The sequence below is a fragment of the Equus przewalskii genome, chromosome 28, assembly GCF_037783145.1.
Source record: "Equus przewalskii isolate Varuska chromosome 28, EquPr2, whole genome shotgun sequence".
NCBI lineage: Eukaryota > Metazoa > Chordata > Mammalia > Perissodactyla > Equidae > Equus > Equus przewalskii.
The window spans coordinates 36196329-36218024 of NC_091858.1; the positions used below are offsets into that span (position 1 = coordinate 36196329).

The 21696-nt window shown below is 39.0% G+C and overlaps 1 protein-coding gene across 2 annotated transcripts in view; it reads left to right on the forward strand.

The window, feature by feature from the left end:
* CSMD1 (CUB and Sushi multiple domains 1) overlaps nt 1-21696 on the forward strand; it is a 1831060-nt gene that overhangs the window by 1798843 nt on the left and 10521 nt on the right. The window contains exons 60-68 of one of the 2 annotated variants that reach the window (XM_070598372.1): nt 2843-3016; nt 3310-3483; nt 5058-5131; nt 7860-7971; nt 9688-9867; nt 11139-11183; nt 14558-14719; nt 17974-18086; nt 18896-18983. In XM_070598372.1, the coding sequence (XP_070454473.1) occupies nt 2843-3016; nt 3310-3483; nt 5058-5131; nt 7860-7971; nt 9688-9867; nt 11139-11183; nt 14558-14719; nt 17974-18086; nt 18896-18983 (1122 nt within the window). The remainder of the gene's footprint in view (nt 1-2842; nt 3017-3309; nt 3484-5057; nt 5132-7859; nt 7972-9687; nt 9868-11138; nt 11184-14557; nt 14720-17973; nt 18087-18895; nt 18984-21696) is intronic. The other variant, XM_070598373.1, reaches the window with a different exon arrangement.

Below are 21696 nucleotides of genomic sequence, written 5' to 3' on the forward strand. Positions count from 1 at the left end.
ATGATAATTAGTGTTGGAACTAATGTGGCTTCAAATAGGATGTAGAAGGAGATTAGTTCTGTGGCGGTAAAAGTCATGATTAGGAAAGTTTGAAGTATGGTTAGCATGGTGATGTAGAGTTTTTTTCGGATTAGTGGTTCCTTAGATAGATGATGTTGGCTGGCTATGAGTATTAGTGGCAGTAGTCATGTTGTCAACACCAGAAGTGGGGCTGATAGGGGGTCAGAGAAGAATATTAGTGAGAAGTTTAGGCTATTGTTGCTAGGTTGGTTTAGGAGGGATAGGCTGATAAGGCTGATTAATGACTGTAGGTTGTAGTGTTAATTCAGATTATATTCTTTTTTGATAGCCATGTAAGGGGCATAAGTATGATTGTGGGAATGATGATTTTTAGCATTGGAGGAGGTTAAGGTTTTGTACGTGGTCCACTCCATAAGTATTGGAGACTATGACTAGTAGGGATAACCCTAGAGCTGCTTCGCAGGCAGCGAATACTAGTAAGATGATAGGTATTATGCTAGCTAGTGTGAAGTGGGTGTTTAGGACTATTATGGTTGCTATGACGAATAGTGATAGTATTATTCCTTCTAGGCATAGGAGTGAGGACATTAGGTGGGATCGGTACATTAGTAGGCCTACGAGGGATACTGTGAATGCTAGGAAGATATTAATATGGACTAGTGACATGTTGGTAATTATGAAGTTAATCATAGTTTAATGAGTCGAAATCATTTGTTTTGGTTTAAACTAATTACCATACTCAGTTCATTCTAGTCCTTTTTGGGTTCATTCGTAGGCTAGGCTGATGGCTAGAAGAGAGATTAGGACTAGTGCTATGATAAGTATAGTGTTTAGGTTAGTTGTTTGGGATGCTCATGGAAGGGGTAATAGGAGGGCAATTTCTAAGTCGAATAGCAGAAATGTAATGGCCACTAAGAAAAATTTTATTGAGAAAGGGAGGCGTGCTGACCCTATAGGGTCGAATCCGCATTCATATGGGCTGGTTTTTTCTGCATAGATGTTTAGTTGCGGTAGTCAGAATGCGATGAGTACGAGTAGCGAGGCTAGTAATGTGTTAGTGAGGAGTGTCAGTATGAGGTTTATTATTCTTTTTCGGGCTGTACCGAAGCTGATTGATTGGAAGTCAATTGTACTGGTCAATACTAAAAGAATAGGATCCTCATCAATAAATAGAGACGTACAAGAATAGTCAGACTACGTCGACGAAGTGTCAGTATCAAGCGGCTGCTTCGAATCCGAAGTGGTGGCTGGATGTAAAGTGGAATTTTAGTTGGCGTAGGAAACATACAATGAGGAAGGTAGATCCGATAATTACGTGTAGTCCGTGGAACCCTGTTGCCACGAAAAATGTTGATCCGTACACTCCATCTGAAATAGTAAATGAGGCTTCATAGTATTCTGAGGCTTGGAGGAGGGTGAAGTATACGCCTAGCGAAATTGTGATGAATAGGCCTTGGAGCATATTTTTACGGTTTCCTTCTATTAGGCTATGATGGGCTCAGGTGATAGAGACTCCAGATGCTAGGAGCACTGAGGTGTTGAGTAAGGGGACTTCTAGGGGGTTTAAGGGGTGGATACCTGTGGGTGGTCAGCAGCCGCCTAGTTCGGGCGTGGGGGCTAGGCTTGAGTGGTAAAAGGCTCAGAAGAAGCCAGAGAAGAAGAAGACTTCTGAGATAATAAAAAGGATTATGCCATATCGGAGTCCCTTTTGAACGATTGATGTGTGATGGCCTTGGAATGTGCTTTCTCGGATGATGTCTCGTCATCATTGATATATGGTAAGGATGTTAGTTAATAGCCCTATAGCTAGAAGTAAGGTTGAGTTAAAGTGAAATCACATGGCTAGTCCTGATGTTATCAGGAGGGCTGATAGGGCTCCTGTAAGCGGTCATGGGCTGGGGTTTACTATGTGGTAAGCGTGGGTTTGGTGGGTCATTAGGTGTTGTCGTGTAAGTAAAGGCTTACCAGGAGAGTGAATACGTAGGCTTGGATTATAGCTACTGCGAATTCGAGAATAGTTAGTAGAATTAGGATGATAAACGTAATAAGGGCTGTTGAGGGGCTGATGCTTATGAGGGCTAGTGTTGCCCCTCCGATGAGGTGTATTAGGAGGTGTCCGGCGGTAATGTTAGCGGTTAGCCGCACGGCTAGGGCTACAGGTTGAATAAATAGGCTGATAGTCTCGATAATTACTAGTATGGGGATGAGGAAAATGGGCGTTCCTTGAGGTAGAAAGTGGGCTAGGGCTGCTTTTGTTTTGTGACGAAAGCCTATGAATACTGTCCCTGCCCATAGGGGAATGGCTATGCCTAGGTTTATTGATAGTTGTGTTGTTGGTGTAAATGAGTGAGGTAGTAGGCCTAATAAGTTTGTTGAGCCAATGAATAGGATCAGTGATATGAGTATGAGAGTTCAGGTTTGTCCTTTGTTGTTATGGATAGCTATTATTTGTTTTGATGTAAGTTGGACTAGTCATTGTTGAATTGAGATTAGGCGATTGTTGATTAGTCGGTTGGACTACCTTCCTTGCTGGCCGTGTACACATTGAGAATGTCATGTTCAATCCCGGTTTCTTTTACAGTGTGATGCGTTTTGACTTTGCCTTGCTTTTATGTACTCGATGTAAATTAATGAAGAGATACTGGAGAAAATTTTCATTATTTTGATTTACTGTCTTCCTCAGTTATTCTTTTCGTAAAGAAACACAACCCTATGTCGGTGTCATTTGTAATTCATGTACAATTAAAATGTTGATCATTTGAGCATCGCGGTGGTGGTGGGGCCTCCAGAAAGTTTAATCTCATTTCTTCTTCGGAAGCAGCTGTCATGTGCACTCAGCCTCCTCAAGTACAGAACGGAAAAGTGGAGGGAGCTGATTTCCACTGGGGCGCCAGCATAAGCTACAGCTGTGTGGACGGCTACCAGCTCTCTCACTCCGCCATCCTATCCTGTGAAGGCCGTGGGGTGTGGAAAGGGGACACTCCCCAATGCCTGCGTAAGTCCTCCAGCAAAACTTGCTCCTTGGGTCGCCTTGGCAGAGGCACGGATGTACGAACCCTCAGGTTACAATTTGAGGAAAACAGCGACATGTCACGTAGAGCCCTGCAGTGATATGTAAAACCTCAAATCTGAGACTGCACTGCCCCAGGGCGGATTCTGTCCTTTCTGACATTTATTGGTTTATGAATTATACCTAAAGATTTAACAGGAACTAGTTAAGCAAGTTTAATAGGGTCACCTAATCCAGGGGCACACAGTGTCAGATGACTTCCTTGTTGTCTTCAACAGCCGTGTTCTGTGGAGACCCCGGCATCCCCGCAGAGGGGCGACTTAGCGGCAAGAGTTTCACCTATAAGTCTGAAGTCTCCTTCCAGTGCAAATCCCCCTTCATACTGGTGGGATCTTCAAGAAGAGTCTGCCAAGCTGACGGCACCTGGAGTGGCATACAGCCCACCTGCATCGGTAACCATGCCAGGGCAGCCCTGAGGGCATTTTGGGATGAGGATGTTTCATTTTAAAATCGGGTCGTTTGTGGGTACGCAGGGATGTTCCTGTAGATAATTCTTTGTGGAAGTGCTAATCAGCCAAGCCGAGGTGCAACCTCTCTTAAACGGGGCAGAGTAAGTTAGGAGTTTAAGTTAGAAGTCTATTAAAATAGCTGCTAGACCGAGTTCTCTTGCCTCAGTGTCTCCGTCTCCATCCGTCTCAACTGACAGCCACATCCTTTAGAGGAGAGACAGCTGTGTTCAAGATGCTGTCATGGCCCTTCTCCGGAACAGCCATCAGCAGGAGCACAGCCTCGCCCTTGCTTGACAGCCTTCCTCTCAATGCCCATCTTTCAGTCACTAGTGTAGCTCCTCCTAAACCATCCATACTGTTAGCAATCGTAGGAAGAGTTGCATTGGACCCTTATGTTCTGCTGACCTCAGAATAGGAGCATGAAAGTTGCAAGTCGGAAGAGACTTTATATGTGACCTAAACCCTTTGTTTTTAACTTAAATCTCCGCCTCATAGAAAGGGTTCAGATAGCAATTATATTTGTCTAAAGTCTCACTGTGAGTGGCATAGAAACCAAAACTCTTCATTCTGCATTCAGAGCAATTTTCGCCATCCCTCAGTGCTGCCTACTTACGTGTGCTGCTGGCTTAGTTTCCTTCCCAGCTTTACCGAGCAGAAGGATGGGCATTCTGCATATTTGTAGTAGACAATTAATGAGTTATATTCTTGGTTGTTTTCTAAGAAATTGAATGATATCTACTTAAAAATAGACAGGATTAGAAATCTTTTCATTGAAGCACGTCTTTTTCTAATTATAGGAATGTTTACTGCCATTCGATTTAAACTCTTGCTGTACAGTAGCTGTCTCTATACTAAAAAAAATTTTTCTTCCCCCCGATAGGTTAGTTTCTCTTGAAGACAAAAATTTCTTAAAGTTAGCTATTTTTTTCCCCACTAGCAGCTGGAAAGCAGCAAATAATAAAACTGCAGTGCCCTCTGATTGCTCAAGTCCTGCATTTTTTAGAAAAATGTCATTGTTGGTCTACCAATGTCATGCTTCAATCTGGAAGCATTAAACATATATCTCATTTTGAAATCTTGAGGAAAATTAATTCAAGAAATTTGGAATAAATTTTGGTTGACCAAAAGAGATGGCCATTAATTGAATAGTTAAAAAACAAAGGATCAAAAGAGAGAATTATTGAAGACAGTATATTATTAACCAACCAATATAGTATGTCAGTAGAGAGAAATTAAACCAGAGAATGGAAAAGAACGAGCTAATTCTGATACAGAAAATAACACACAGAGCAATGTAGAGTCTGATAAAGCACTAAAGATTAATATCTACAGAAGGTGTCTGAAAAGAAGATGAAAATAGCAATTCAATTTTTAGCTTTCATGTAAAACATCTTCCACATTTGTCAAAACATAATTTTCTCAATTTTGTAAGACCTTTTAGTAAAAATGTTGGAATTCCTTTAATAACCATATCTGGCATTCTCGGGTTTTTTTTTTTTTTTAATTGTGAATTTCAGATCCTGCCCATAACGCCTGCCCAGACCCTGGTACTCCACACTTCGGAATACAAAATAGCTCAAGAGGATATGAGGTATTCCATTTTTATTTTACTATGTTTTTCTGTAATTATAAAATGCAACTGATACTTAAACTTATGTGTATAATTTTATGGACCATATCTGATTTATGTTATATTTGCCCAAATAAAATTCATTCAGAGAGGATTTCTGTATGATATTTTAACTGTCAAAATCGAGATAACTGTGTGTATCTTACTATGCACAGTAGTAATTGCTATATTAGTTTATACTTGAAAGCACACACAATTTTGTATTTTTTGTCTGCTGAACTGACATGGCAGTTCTCAAACCAAACTGACTTGTCACTGAATAACTACATATAAAAAAGACCCTGTTTAGTGACCTGATGTAATGGGCGAATAATACTAAATTCTAGAGACAAACACAGAAGAAAATGCATCCACCACCCTTAGGCTAAGCCTACTTCATGACAGCTCTTCTCCATATGATCTCTTCTAACTAGGTGAATGATTATTAGCGTACTCCATATCACTTTTGAAAGTTCATTTGGATTTTTAAATAAAAAGTACATTAACAGTCAAGTAATACTGGCACAATACCTAAAAACGAAAACTAATGGATCCTGAAATAAAATGTTTCAACCATCTTAAGTGATCAAGTGACTTTAGGGCTCTGATTATATGACTTTGAAAGCCAAAGTTAAATACGTCTACTCCATTCAAATTAGGGATCCCATTAATTTAGAATAGTCTTTTTCTTCAGCCGCTTTCCCCTATCTCTTCTGAAACCTAAATATTCTCATTTTCTTGGCTCTGACACACATTGGCTACTTCCTGATAGCAGTCTTACACTTGAAAAGGAAGTTCTCACGGGTACCCAGTAGGTTAAATCTAATGCATTTCCTATCAGGTCTCAAATATGACCTTAAGCCTCAGGTAAATCCTTCTGGGGCATGGATATATAGAGCCAAATATATAGGAATATGGGAAAATATTCTATGTGGGCGTTGCTCTCACTAACTCACTATGAGAAATCAAAGTTTTGATCACCTTTGTTTTCAGCAATTTTTAATTTGCCCACATATAACCTATGCTACGTAAACATTTATGTTGATTGTTTTCAGCAACATATTCGTCTGATTTATCTTAAGAAACTAAAAGGCATGGATAAATCCCTCACTCCCATGAATAATAGATTTTTCCCAAAAGCAAGATTACTAATAATTTAAAGAAACAGATGCCATCTTTTAAAGAGATGACTGAGACCATCAGAGGAATCTCCCCAACTGGTTTTCTTTTTCCTCCTTCATCAGGAAACATTGAATCTTGAATGTAATAGGTTAGCTTTTTGTTTGCTTTCTTTTGCACTGTAGGCTGAAACTCATGCAGAGTGAGCCATTTCAGGTTGGAACATCCCTTTGTCACACTATGTTAATTACACGGTTTAAGTGACTAGGTCCCATTCTCCAGGCAGCCATGTCCTATAAATTTATACACTCCAGGTTAGTTTACAATAGTTGTAAACCCAGGTGACGGGTTAACCCTTTCCCGTCTTTGAACCTCAAAGTAGTTATTCATTTGAAGTTTGGAGAAATTTGAATTTTTTCTTTATAAATTCCTGCTTCTACTTTTAGGTGCCAGAGCTAAGCAGCAGCTATTCTTTTCTGACGTTCTGCATCACTAGTCGGCGTAGCAACTATTGCCACATGTTTTGCTCGTAGTTGTTCTTCCCAAAATCCCAGTGAGGGAGATAGGGACTGACCCAGAGGAGGAAACACATGTGGAGGAATTAAGTAGCTGGTTTAAGTTCTCAGAGCAGGCATCAGGGCGGACTCTGACTTGGACATTTACGTGCTTCATAAGTAAAGCCTTAGCCAACCACGTGGTCTCAAGTGGGACTATGCGGGGCACAGAGCTGCCTGCCAGGCCTGGAGCAGCTGTCTTTGAGCTGAGTCCTTTTCCTCTTCTGTTCCGCCATCCCCAGGTCTCATGTTCCGGATATACGTGATCGTGGGAGATCTTTGGTGCCCTCAGTACACGACCGTTAACTCAGTCTCTAAAAACATGTTTACTGACCACTGGGAATCCCCGCTCCAAGGCACCTGCAGTTAAATTAGGAAAATAGATAAATATACAGGTACTTCTAGTACATTGTAGTAAGTGACACATGGGCATCTGATGCATTCTTGGAAGATCAGGAAAGAATGTGCAGAGGAAGTCAAGTATAGCAAAGCATAGAGAATTAGGTGAGGATTAGCTTGGTGAAGGGCTGGTGGGAAGATGTTTCAGACACTCAGGTAGCAATAAATAGTTCATATGTTTGAAGCCCCCGAAGAACAGATTGAGTTTTGAAGGATTCTGTGATCGAGCAGGAAGCGGACAATTCCCAAAAGTGTTAACAGATTTACTCATAAATACCAATTGCTTAAGATGAGAGTAGTGGCAAAAAAATGGAAGAGGAAAAAACATAATTATAACAAACCAAAGAGAGGCAAAGCTAAGATGAAAGAGAAAAGGCATCCTTTCCATACCCAAATTAACTGCCTCTTAAATGATCAGCGTTCACCAAATCTAAGATCTGACAGGCATTGAGCAACCTGAACTGTGTATACCGTCTTAACAGGCAGTTTAAAGGGACATGTCGATTCAGACAAGGGCTTGACAGAAAAGTGAGACATTACTGGTCTACTCTTGCCCGGGCACATGCCTTCCAGCCTGACGAGTCTCTACCGATCATGTCTGTTTCTCCTCTGAAGCTAATGCTGGCTTTCCTCTCTAGGTGGGAAGCATGGTGTTTTTCAAATGCAGAAAAGGTTACCACATCCAGGGTTCCACGACTCGAACTTGCCTTGCAAATTTGACATGGAGCGGCATACAGACCGAATGCATACGTAAGTTGATTTTCCTCCACGCTCAGAAATCCGCTATTCGTTCTCCAACGTCTGGATAGGGTTTACCTGCAAGGGAAATAATGAAGGGCTGTTTTATTTTTGTCTGTTTGATGGTTTTTAATCCCTTAAATCCCCTTTAAGCATCAGCATCACTTGGGGGTCTGGCGGTAACATGAATTCTCTAGCCCCGCCCTAGACCCAGAGCCTCACTCTGAATCAGGAGCTCTGGGGGTCGGAGGGCGGTGGGAGAGTGAAGAGGAGGGCAGCAGCCTGCCGTTAACCAGGCCCCGGGTGGTGCTGAGGCACACCAAAGTCTGAGGACCTGCTGGAAAACAAAGGTGAGTGAGTAACATTGGAGATACCATTCACAGAGAGAAGACTGACTGGTGCATGCTATTATTATTCTACTCTGTTTCCATCAAGTCACTGAAGAGGCGATAAACTGGGCCGCCTGACACGTCAGAGTATAAATAGAAATATTTAAAATGTTATTTTTGAAGTCTATATGAATTGATCATTAAAATGATTACTTAGGATCAAATTTTAATTTTGTGACTTAATCATGAAAATTAGAAATGTTGTATGAATGATTAGTAAGTCAATTTTTCATCCTCTATCAATTTAGTAAAATATAGTATCTCACTCTTATGTTAAACATAAAATAATACAATGTTATAAAAAATTATTTTAATAGTACATAAGATGTGATTTTTGTACATTTATTTATCAGTATTATCAGATGTGTATTTATTTTAAAGTTGTCACCTCTATTCAAATTATATATGTGGGTATTACGTACAGACACATGCACATGCATATATGTATATAATATATACGCATATAAATATATTATATATAATATATTATAATAAATATATATTGTGTGTGTGTGGAACTTGCTAATATCAGATCTTCATTGTGTTGAAAGTTTGCTGAAGTATAAAATATTACAATATTTAAAACAATTGCATTCACAATTTTAATATTGAAAACTTATTTTATAATAATCTGCCAAGTCCTTTACTTAAGACATATGTGTGAACTTTATAAAGAATGAAAAGTCATTTGAGATCTAAATGTTACAAACGTATTTACTCCTAAATTATATTTTTAAAGGAAAAAGAATCTGTACTATTTCGATTGTTTCTAAACACACGTCAGATTTTTACCAAAATTAATTATTCATTTAAATGAACAGTAAATTTGCTAATTGCCACCAGATGAAAATCAATACATATTTCTAAATATGTGTCAATCTGTATGTGTTTAGTTTATAAGACTGCTCCTTTAAGGAGATTTAGCACTTTATTTACCTTAATAGTCTATCAGTAGTGATCTGTTTATTTCAAAGCTGTGATTTCTATCCTAAATTTCTAGATATAATTAGTTACACACACACAGACACGTATGTGGTGAGGGAGCGGTACACGTGTATATGGATGAGTGGGGTAAAGAGAGGAAGGAGGAGGAGGAGGAGGAGAGGGAGGGAGAAGCGCAGAGAGAGCTGGCAAATGCCACACGTCCGTTATGTTGTAAGTTGCACAGACTGGAATACTGGTGATATTTAAAGCTACTGTATTCACAATTTTAAATTGTAAACTAACTTTATAGCCATTTCCAAATTTGGGCTGCCTTTCTTTATTTCTCTAGATACATATGCTAACTCTGTCATGAACAAAGTTTCAGTGTTTCCTAATGGAATCAATACTGTTTCAGCGCACGCCTGCAGACAGCCAGAAACGCCAGCCCACGCGGACGTGAGAGCCATTGATCTTCCTACCTTCGGTTACACCTTAGTGTACACTTGCCATCCAGGATTCTTCCTTGCGGGCGGGTCTGAGCACAGGACGTGTAAAGCAGATATGAAGTGGACAGGGAAATCACCTGTCTGTAAAAGTAAGTCACTGAGGAGGAGGTGCAAACACATTCCTGCAGAGCACAGACCAGCACCAACTCCCCACCAGGCTAGCGCCCAGGCTTAAGATACACGAGTAAATACCCTCACGAAGTGATGTCAGTCAGCCCGACCAAATCTGTGCTTAATGTGTGTGAGCCGTGTGTGTGTGAACGTGTGTAATAAGTGTCTGACACAGTGGAGGCACACGCTGAATAGATATATAGATTTTATTATTTGTTAGTCTCATTTTAACCCAAAAAGAAAAGCTACTTGGTTGAAGAAACATATTATGAGTTAAAAGGAAAGTAGCACACAATATGTTTTTGGAAAATGTATTTTTTAAAATGTCAACGGGCCAATAACACTAAGTGTTGGTGAATCTATAAATTAAACTTTGTTCTTTTTAAGACCACAAGCTGTTTGGTGGTGGAATATATGTTTATGTATTCTTGAAATTGGTTCTACTTTTTGAAATTACACAAACAATTAATGTGGAACTGATGCATTAATTACTCACAAATTTGTGTGTTTACAAATGAGAGTCATAACTCTGGGTCGGATTTGATGATAGCTAACCTTTCAGATTCCCGCCAAACACGGACTATATACGCGAGTGCTGAACAGCATAAACAAGAATTAGGAAGTGTGATGAAACCTTGACTTTGGGTCTAGTTTCCTGGAGTCTATTCATAGTTCTCAAGTTAGGGATTCTTAAGATACGAATGTTTTCCTTGCCCTTGTCTGTCAGAAATAGAAGAATGCAAACTTTAAAAGATGGTAGTTTGATACAAACTACAAAAGCTAAGAGGTTATGAGTTAAATCTAATTTGATAGACCAAATTAAACATTCTTCAAGGGAAATAATTGGCTGTTATTCAGTATGAACTTGGAGGTTCCTTGATTTGGGTGGAGACGTAGAAAATTGAGAGAGGTTATGACATCTTAGTTATTCTGTATATTACCTTCCAGTTGGGGGCAGCGTCTCCCAAACAGGAGTCAGACCCTGGGTATAAACCACCTCCTTTGCAAGGCTCTCTGTTGTAGCACACGTTAGCTCTGCCTTGATGTTCACCATTAAACTCAATTTTCCCACACACACAATGGCTATTCTGCTGTGAATATATGGGTTTACAATGGATAGGTATAAGAGATTTATATTTTGTACATTCAAGAAATCTGGAGGAAGGAAAATTGCTTCAATTTGACATTTTTTCAAACTTATTCAAAAATAACTGTTTTTGAAAATGATAATTTGTCTTTTTACTTGTAGGTAAAGGAGTGAGAGAAGTTAATGAAACAGTTACTAAAACTCCAGGTTTGTATACCAGAACAGTTACAGATTTAAGTCAAATGAAGTGACTTGTTCCCCACAATACTGTGTACAGTGAAACAAATTTTAACACATAAATTTCTGATTCCATTAGTCCATAAGCAAATTAATGTTTCAATTATTTAAAACACCAAGCCTATGCAGATTTCTATTTCTTTCCTAGCAGTGGTTTGTGAATGGAATAACAACACTTTACTTCAAAGGAAAACCTTTGGCATCATCACTCACTGTCTCATTGAAAGGTGCCTTAGGCATTGTGCAGGCAGAAATGGATATAAAACATTGATAAAAGGATGTGATATAATGGAGAGCCTTATAAAGAGGGTTGCAATTCTTTCTTTTAAATGAGGAAGCTAAAATAAATGAGGTGATATGACAGCATGAACTCTTAATTTGAGCAGTTCAAATGGAGAGCTCCATTTTTTTCCCAAGTATTTTCATAATTCAGGCTTCCTCTGCCTCTTAAAAGGTTAATTATTGCTTTTTGTTCTACATGGTACCTTGCTAAGTGCATGATATAGCAAATCGGAAAGATTGCAGTGCTGGTTCTGAAGGAAGGTGTTCATCACCCCAAATCTTCTGGTGTATTCTATCCATGTTATAAATTCAGTGAATAGTTAAATAATACAGTGTGTCCCCAAATTATATTTTAAGTCAAGCTTTTTTTCCTTCGTAAATATATAAGGCCACCTTCCTAGTGGTTGCCTTATTTGAGTTTTAACCACTGGCTTCTTAGACATAAAGCTCTTCTCCAGAATCAAATGTGGAAAGAGTACCAGTAATGCTACTGTTGAGGCCCACTGCTGTGTGACACATTTAATTCTTATATGAGGCAAAAGGTCCCACGTGATTAAAGGAATTTCTCCAGTGTAGACCGTGAAGCATAAAAACTCCCTTTTTTAAAAAGAAGTCTTTCTAGACTACTCTATTTCAATGCTATTTACAAATTAAATACAGAAATCGATACTCTTTATCCAGGCAACATTTTCTTCAATGGAAGGAACCGCAATCTGTTGTTGTGGTGGTGGTGTGCTTGCTCTGTTTTTGTTTGCTTACTTTTTGTTCCAGATGTTAAAATAGCTGCACACTTTTTTTTTGAAGTAACGTTATCTCATTCTCTCTGAAGGGAAGTGATAATTAAACGTGGTTCTTTATCAGGGTGGCACATTCTAACACACCTCGACTTTTGTTCTGTTACATTGCAAACTACCAGCAGCAAGTCAAATGACAAGGACTCGAAAAGAGCATCTTACCGCAGCACTGATGGTCAGATGCACATACAAACAAGCCACTTCTAAGACACTGGTCATGCCTTACTGGACCCAGTCAGGCGTGCCCCATTACTCCGACATGCCAACAAGAGTAGCTTAAGTAAAAGGCTTGATCAAGTGCATTAACAGCTCAGCTGAGTGTGTAAATTCTAATTAGGGGAAACAGTCAATATTATTTTAAAAGCCATTAATTTTAGTCAGGAAAATAAATTCATTTTGAGCTTATGAATTAAAACTGGGCCTCTGTGATGCTGCTGATGGACTGGTAGAAGGATTTCATGTCAGTTATCAATAAGCAAATGGGTTAGATGTCTGTCTTATCTCGGTTTTAAACTTGTTTAATTTTTGTGTGTGTGAGGAAGATTGTCGCTGAGCTAACATCTGTGCCAATCCTCCTCTATTTTTTGTATATGGACCTCCACCACAGTATCACTTGGTGAGTGATGTGTAGGTCCGCGCCTAGGATCTGTACCCGTGAAACCCAGGCCGCCAAAGTGGAGCATGTAAACTTAATCACTACACCACCGAGCCAGCCCCTAAACTTATTTAATTTTTAAAATGATTGTTATTACGAAGTTGGGTCCATTCAAAGCTATAGGAAGTGATTACATTCTGTTCTTTAACTCTTGTGTTGCTAGGATGTATTTTGTAGGTGTAGCCTGTCTAGAAAGACAGGAAAACAGCCAATTGGACTGAAAAGAGAAGCATGAACCCAGACACAATATCCATGCCCTCATCATCTGTTGTTATAACTGGATTTGCTAAAAAATATCTGTAGAGAAAAATGCATCTTTATTTGTACCCAGCAAGTCAAGCAATATGTTCCCACCAATTCTACTTACAGTGGATCTTGTCCACTTAAACATTTAGGCACCTCAGGAGGCAAAAGGCAAAGAGAAACTTAGTGGAATCATTGGTGTAGATTTACATCAGTTATCCTATAACATTTTATATTAATATTGTGAAAATGGCAGGGTATTATACATGTTTATTAACAGAAATGTGAAAAATAAGTTTAATTTTTTTACAACCAGTGAAAACAAGAGAGGATACCTTAATAATCTAAGTATTCTTGTGCCAGATGAATTTTAATGTTTTAAAAAGACTTTATGCCTTTTATTTCTAAATTTAAATAAAAGATAGAAGGATATATAATGTCATATATATGGCATGCATATGTGTATGATATTTGACATCATTGAATCCAACTTTCTTGCCCATACTGGAATATTTTTTCCAAGGAGATTAAAGTAGAGTAGAAGAGCATGCACTGGCTCTACTTACAAAATAAAGACCTCAAGAAATAAAACACCTTGGTCTTCATACGCTGGGTGTGTCTAGTCAAAGTGGCGCATTGAAATGCAAGCTTTTTGAGGGCAGGAGTTTCCTGACAGATGATCTGTATCAGTTCTTCTGAGCCTTCCAAGTCTTTTGAAGAGTAGACTTGTGGGCTGGCCCTGTGGCATAGTGGTTAAGTTCAATGCACTCTACTTCAGGAGGCTGGGTTCTCAAGTTCAGATTCCAGGCAAGGACCTACAGCACTCATCAGCTATGCTGTGGCGGCGACTGACATAAAAAGTGGAGGAAGATTGGCACAGATGTTAGCTCAGGGCTAATATTGCTCAAGCAAAAAAAAAAAGAGGAAGATTAGCAACAGATGTTAGCTCATGGCTAATCTTCCTAAGGAAAAAAAATAGTAGACTTGGATATTAAATGAAATATCAGTAGTGATTTCCTGGATCAGTTTAATATATTTCTCATTAAGCACAATCAAATCTAACCCAATATTAGTAGTACCAATTACCCATACCCTCTGGCCTTGGTAGGTCTGTTAAAACAGGTATGCTTTGTCATCTAAAGTATTTCTCCAACAAAGTAACAAATGTATATTTGCATCTTACAATAATCTCCCTCCTCGTTTCATTGATGTTTACACATGCTAGGAGGGGACACTGGAATCGATCATCTTTGTCTTCATTGTCATTATTTGTGATGTCTCACTGAGCAGTATTACACCCTCTCTGTTTTAAAATACCTACATTTAATTTTTCTGCGTATGCTAACATTCATCTGTTTTTCCCCCCACAGTTCCTTCAGATGTCTTTTTCATCAGTTCGGTGTGGAAGGGATATTATGAATATTTAGGGAAAAGGCAACCAGCAACTCTCACCGTGGACTGGTTCAACGCGACAAGCAGCCAGGTGAACGCGACCTTCACCGAGACCTCTCAGGTGGAGCTGAGATTGACAGGTGGGCCCTGGAAGTTTTACTAAATGCGTATATGTTATCACAGAGGAGGGAGCCAACGTTTATTAAGTACTTATTAATATTACGTTGGCTTTGCATAAACTACATCTTGCTGGATCATCTCAATATCCATGGCAGGTGGGTATTACTTGCCCATTTTAAAGATTACAAAACTCGTACAGAAAAGTGAATGAATTTGCTCAAAATTATGCCCATATTAAGTCAAAGATGTAAGATTTATATCCAGATATGCACGTCTCCAAACTTCATTCTTTCAATATCTGGTTTTTTAACTCATTGCTCCTTTCGAGTTCTTTTCTCGTTCCAGAATTAACAGACTAACAACAGTTCTGATTTCTATGCCAGACACTCAGTACTACACATATATCACGTTTTTTATCCTTACATCAATCCTATGATGTAAGTATTCTTATTGAACACATTTTTATCTATTAAAAAGAGAGGGAAAGGAGAGAGACAGACAGACAGACACACCCAAGAGTAGCCTTCCTAAGGGAACATGGAAGAGGTAGAATTTGAACACAGCATCAGAATTTCAGCAAACAGAATCTTGAGCCCACACTCAGTAAGACACTGAATCCCTTCATGCTTAAATGTAGTGTCTTTTTAAAAATTTTTATTTATCTTTTTACATATATTATTATTTTTTTGGGGGGGGAAGATTAGCCCTGAGCTAACATCTACCACCAATCCTCCTCTTTTTGCTGAGGAAGATTTGCCCTGAGCTAACATCCATGCCCATCTTCCTCTATTTTTTTCCCTTCTCTCCAAAGCCTCCCAGTACACAGTTGTGTATTTTAGTTGTGGGTCCTTCTAGTTGCGGCATGTGGGATGCCACCTCAGTATGGCTTGATGAGCGGTGCTAGATCCGTGCCCAGGATCCAAACTGGCGAACCCGTGGGCTGCTGAATTGGAGCACACGAACTTAACCACTTGGCCATCAGGCGGCCCTCACTTTGTGCGTGTTAGGATATGGAGAGGAGCGGTAGAGAGAGCAGATTCCATAGCTATTAGCACTTTTAAGGGGAAGATCATGTGGTCCGCAGTCTTCAGCCTGCTGTCTTACTGACTTACAGAATGCTGTAAACTGAGCACGTGTTAATGAGAGGAAACCAGGATGCTTGTTCATAGCTGGGGTTTGTTTTTTAAGGCAAGTTACCTGCCGTATTTTTCTCTTTTTTTTTTTTTTTTTGAGGAAGATTAGCCTTGAGCTAACTACTGCTAATCCTCCTCTTTTTCTGAGGAAGAGTGGCCCTGAGCTAACACCCATGGCCATCTTCCTCTGCTTTATATGTGGGATGCCTACCACAGCATGGCTTTTGCTAAGAAGTGCCCTGTCTGCACCGGGGATCCGAACCGGTGGACCCCGGGCCGCCAAGAAACAGAACATACGCACTTAACCGCTGCACCACTGGGCTGGCCCCTACCTACTGTATTTTTATGGCAGGAAGGAGAAAAGGTGTTAAAATGGTTTCTAATGAAGTCAGATATTTAAATGCTGAATGACCAATGTGTTTTATGGAGACAAAAAAACCAATAAATGATAAAAAAGAAAACTCACTTCTGACAACAAGGTATTTTTCTATAGACCAACTCCTAAAGGCTTGAGACTCTCCCTAAGTCATCCGCAAGGCCAGCCTGCTTCTGAACACCCAGAGGCCCCCAGATGGCACCCACTTTCTCCGCAGTCGCTAGACTGCCACATGCTTGATCTTTAGAAACTATGATAACGGGTCAAGCTTTTCTGCCATTCCTCACATCCACTTTCCTACTTCTTTGTGAGAAAACATCTGAAAATAGTACACACAGCCTGGATTTAGGAGAAGCAGAATCATCCATGCTCATAGATTTTTAACAAGTACATACTTAGGAATGCATGGTCTGGGGGCCCACACGTCGCTCTGCATCTTGAACCTGTGAGTGTGTAAATCGTTTAGACCAAGTGCTGCCATCTGGTCATGGATCAGAATAAGCAGAGGAACTTTTTAAATATTCAAATTCCCCAGTCTCACCCAACTGCATTGGATGATCTATTTTTTTTCCCCAAAGAAAACGCTCCAGTATGATTTTGATGCGGCTGATGTCCGTAGATCAGTGTTGGGAAGTCTCTGGTCTAGACGGGAAAGTGTTTGGATCAAGTGTCATTCCAGCTGAGTCTCGGTGGACATATGGAGACTTCTTGGCATGTGAATTCTGATTCCCCAAGGAGGAAGGGACGCTAACATTGTGGAGTGCCAGCTAGGGCACAGATTCTGCTGGATGCTGTTATTTAATCAGCATAAAAAATATCCCATAAAGATATATTTTATGATCTCTACTTGTCACTCGTAAAACTGAAGTTCAGAGTTTTAGGGGTTAAACCCATTGCCCAAAACACAGAGCTGCTGATGGCGGAAATGGGCATCAGCCCAAACTAAAGCCTTCAGGGGTCCTTCTTGTCAGTTGACTTGAACAATGGGTTCCTTCCGTTCTGTGCGCTCGGCCATGCAGACGAGTCCTGGGATACTAGAGCTCCGCATCTCTAATCTGAGTGAGTGGGAATTGACTGCTGCACTCTCTGAGCCTGTCTTCTCTGCACAGGAGACATTAGGGTTCATCACTAATGGTTTAATATTTTGATATTTGTTTGTTTATTCATTTATTATATCCTTTGTGTAGGGAGCTAGCGGTAGCTGCAGGCATATTTCCTGTCTGTGCCCCATCCTAACCACTCCGGGCATCATTATGAAGCAATCCTGCGAGGCAGGACTGTGTAACCACTTCGTTCCCAAGATCCTGATGGCCACACAATACGTCCAACACGCTTCGTTCGCTGTGCTATTCGTTTCAAATTAATGGGTGCAATTCATCTTTATAAGGAGCTATATTTAGGGTTAGGGTTATGGTCTCCTTTTTCTACATACTTCTCAGAAGTGACTAAAATAGGAATAAGAAATGCTAGATTTTAAAAATTAATATAATTGAATGTGTATTCCTTTCATCATTTCCGTGGGATAAAGATGTTGAATTTAGTGAAGTGGATTATACTCATTCAAAATTGATGAGGACTTTAAGAGGAAGTGATTTTAAGGAAAAAAGAAGTGCCGAAGCTGAAATTTAAAAATAAAAATAATTTCTGTTACCTATGATATTATCATCTCTGTACCATATTCCAAATCAAATGGATTGAATGCCTGAATTATTAACTCTTGTGAATTCCTGCAACGTGAGAATAATCGACTTCCATCTTTTTGCAGGTGTTTACAAGAAGGAGGAGGCCCACTTACTGCTGAAAGCTTTTCAGATTAAAGGTCCCGTAGATATTTTTGTCAGCAAGTTTGAAAACGACAACTGGGGACTGGATGGTTATGTAAGTACTTTGTGAGGGTTGTCACAAAGCACAGATTTTCTCGTCCTTGCTGTCTGCACTGAGGCAGGAGCAGCAGAGGAGGTTTCTTTCTGAGAGGAGCTGTGTTGCGTCTGCCCCTGGAAAACCAGCCGTCCCTCTTCACAACAGCTTGGCCATTTTACTGCTTCATTTCATAGTGAAGAAACCTCATCTCTGAAAGGAGAAATAAATTGGCCAAGGGCACATGGGTTGTAAACGGCAGAGACAAAACAAGAACGCAGATCCATGTTCTGTGCTTGTTAACACGACTTTCCACCCTAAGGGTGGGGCCGAATCTTTCCAAAGCTATCAAAAATTTCAAAAATAGTCATTCCCAGGTAAGCAGAGAGACTCAAGATGCCCTCCTTCATATCCTTCTTTGCAAGTTAACCATTTGTTTGGATTCTCATTCATTATCTGACTTAACGATGTACAGCCTTACATGAAGTGCACCGGCCAATAGTCATGACACAAAGTGAGTCTTACATAATGTAGGTTATGTATTAATGCATATATTTATCCCCCTTGGCAAATGATAGCGAACCTATGAAGACATTGTAAAATGTACTGCCTGTTTCAAGATCAAAATGAGATTGTGAGAATTTATGTTTGTTCAGGTTCACCTTTGTATTTTCCAATCTTTAACCATAAATGTGTCACTGAAAGGAAAGACAAAAATAAACTATTTAGCCTATAATATTTAAATATAAGAAATACAATTATACTATAATAAAAGAACAGATTACTATTAATCCTTTGTATGCGTTTACCTTCCTTTTTGTGCATGTTAGGTATCGTCAGGACTTGAAAGAGGAGGATTTACTTTCCAAGGTGATATACATGGAAAAGACTTCGGAAAATTCAAGCTTGAAAGGCAAGGTAAACTGCACTTAGGATATTTTTTTAAGCAAATATCCGTTTGGCCTTCAAATGATTATGCTGAGAAGTAATGAAAAGGTCAGGACTCTGAAAGAAACATGAACAAACATATTGGAGAGACTAACATATTTACAGATGAATGGGAAAAAAATTCCTCTGAACAACAAAATAAACAAAGCTGGAAAAAGTGCAATAAATATGCCAGACATGAGATTAGTATTCTTACTATATAAAGACATATTAAAAATAAGGGAGAAAAAAGCAAAGGCAAAACTCAGTTAAAAAAGAAACAAACTACATTATCCTAAGAAAATCATTAAGTAAGAGTAATTAGAATTGGCCAACAAACCATGAAAAGGTCTTCAACTTCAAAAACGTATATTATGGCCACAAAGATCATTTTTAGTTATCAGAATGGCAAAGTTTTAAAAAAATGATTCTGAGTGGGCAGTAGAAATAGGCATTCAGGTGTTGAATTTTGGTGGATATATGAATAGATATGTACAATTTGGCAATACTTTTTCATCCACCAATTCTATCTCTAGAATTTTTAATCAGACAAGTGTGAAAAGTGTTCTTTGCATCTTCAGGTGTGTTTAAAGCAGGCCAGGCTTTAATAGTTGACAGTAGAAATAACCTGTATATCTTACACATCTATCACAAAGGAATTGCTTAAATAATTTTATGCAATGTGTTACATTAAATAGAAAAGAGTGTCATTCAGTTTCTTCGTTAAGGGAATGAGGACTATATATTGACGTGGAAAGATGTTCATGACTTAGATATGACAAAAAAAAGTTTCCTGTAGACAGACAGACAGGCAGACAGGCCCTTCTTCCTTATTTATGTCTTTCTCCACGACTTGATTTTTACCTTAGTAGTTAGAACAGGAAAATATATGTGAAAAAACACTAGATTTGAATCTTACCTTACGCACTTGTCAGTTTTGTAATCTAGGATGAGTGACAATGCTCTTGAGCCTGTTTCTTCTTCTGAAAACTCAGGAGAGAAGTCAGTTCTGGTTGTCAGGAAGATTAAGAGACAATGTAAGCATTAGCCTTCTGCGTGCTAAGCTCTTTTCACACAAAAGTCATTACTATAGTTGTTGCTACCAACACAGAGGAGAAAATGCATTTTTGTAAGAGATTAGCACCGAATTTCTCCTGAATAGTCTAAACCACTTTGTACCTTACTTGTAGAATTCTATTAACGTATTAATTTTATAAAGAAGAATATTGTCATATAGACTTCAACACCACGGCTGCCTTCCAGAGGCACAAGAGTGTAATATTTTGAGATGATTATCACGGATAAACTCATTTCATGAGACTTTTATCAAAATACTGAGGGATTCCACAAGAAATGTATGCCAACCTGTATCGTATCAAAGTTAAAACAAAAAAAAAACTTAATCAAAAGGATAATTAGTCATAAAATATTCTAATTCCACCATCCCAAACTCAGTAGTTTTAAATAGAAGAGCTTCAAATTATAATGTCAGCAATGGCTGAGATGATATTTTAAATTGGGTTATAGTATTTTGAGGTAATGAAGTAGAATAAATGCATTAGACCAACACTAATGATGGTTCAAGTTTTCTCTTGCTCTAAGCCAAACCCTGCAGTTATTTGTCCTCCTTTCTCCCTGTGGCACACGCTCTAGTAATTTCATTTAAGGACACCCCAGTGAGCTGTCCAGATCCTCTGTGGATGTCTGAGTTTACTCATCCAGTGCACCTGACCTGAACGATCACTTTGCTGTTGCAAATTCCCTCTGCATTACCCCATTTCTTTTTAATGTAGCAAAATAACACCTTGCCTTAACCAGTAATCTTTATTCCCATGTGATGATGAGCTCACTGTCAGGGAAAACAATTTGCCTCACAAAACAATTTGAATCACAAGCAAGTCTCCCATTGAACTAATTGGAAAAGTCTATGTGTAAGTAATGCTTTAATAACAACCATTCATTTGAGAGTTATGGCTAAATTGTATTTTGTCAACAGATAAACTGGAAAAAAAGTGATTATCATTAAATGGCTACTAAACCAAGTCAGTCTGAAAGACAACTCTAATGTAGAAACTTGTGTAAGAAACTGAACAATGAATTGGTTTCCCCATTAAAATTGAAGTCAAAATTTTCAATAAAATAAAAATAAAACTTTACAAATTTTTAATTAAAATTAAAATTTCCCCCATACATACAGAAACAGAATAGGAGAAAATATATGCAAGTCATGTACCTGATAAGGGACTCGTGTCCAGAATATATAAAGGGCTCGTATGGCTCAATAATACAGAGACAAATAACCTAACTAAAAAATTGGCAAAGGATTTGAATAGATACTTCTCTAGAGATATACAAATGATCAATAAGCACATGTAATGATGCTCAACGTCATTAGTCATTAGTGAAATGCAAATCAAAACCACAAGAGACACCACTGCACATCTACTAGGAAAGCTATGGTTGTGAAGACGACAAGTGGTGGCAAAGATGTGGAGAAATTGGAACTCTCATACTCGGCTGATGGAATGTGAAAATGACACAGCTCCTGTGGAAGACAGTCTGGCTGTTCATCAAATAGTTAAACATAGAGTTACCATAAGATCCAGCAATTGCGCTCCTACGTGTATAGCCAACAGGACTGAAAACTTATATTCACATAGAAATTTGTACACGAATGCTTCTAGCAGTATTATTCCTAATAGCC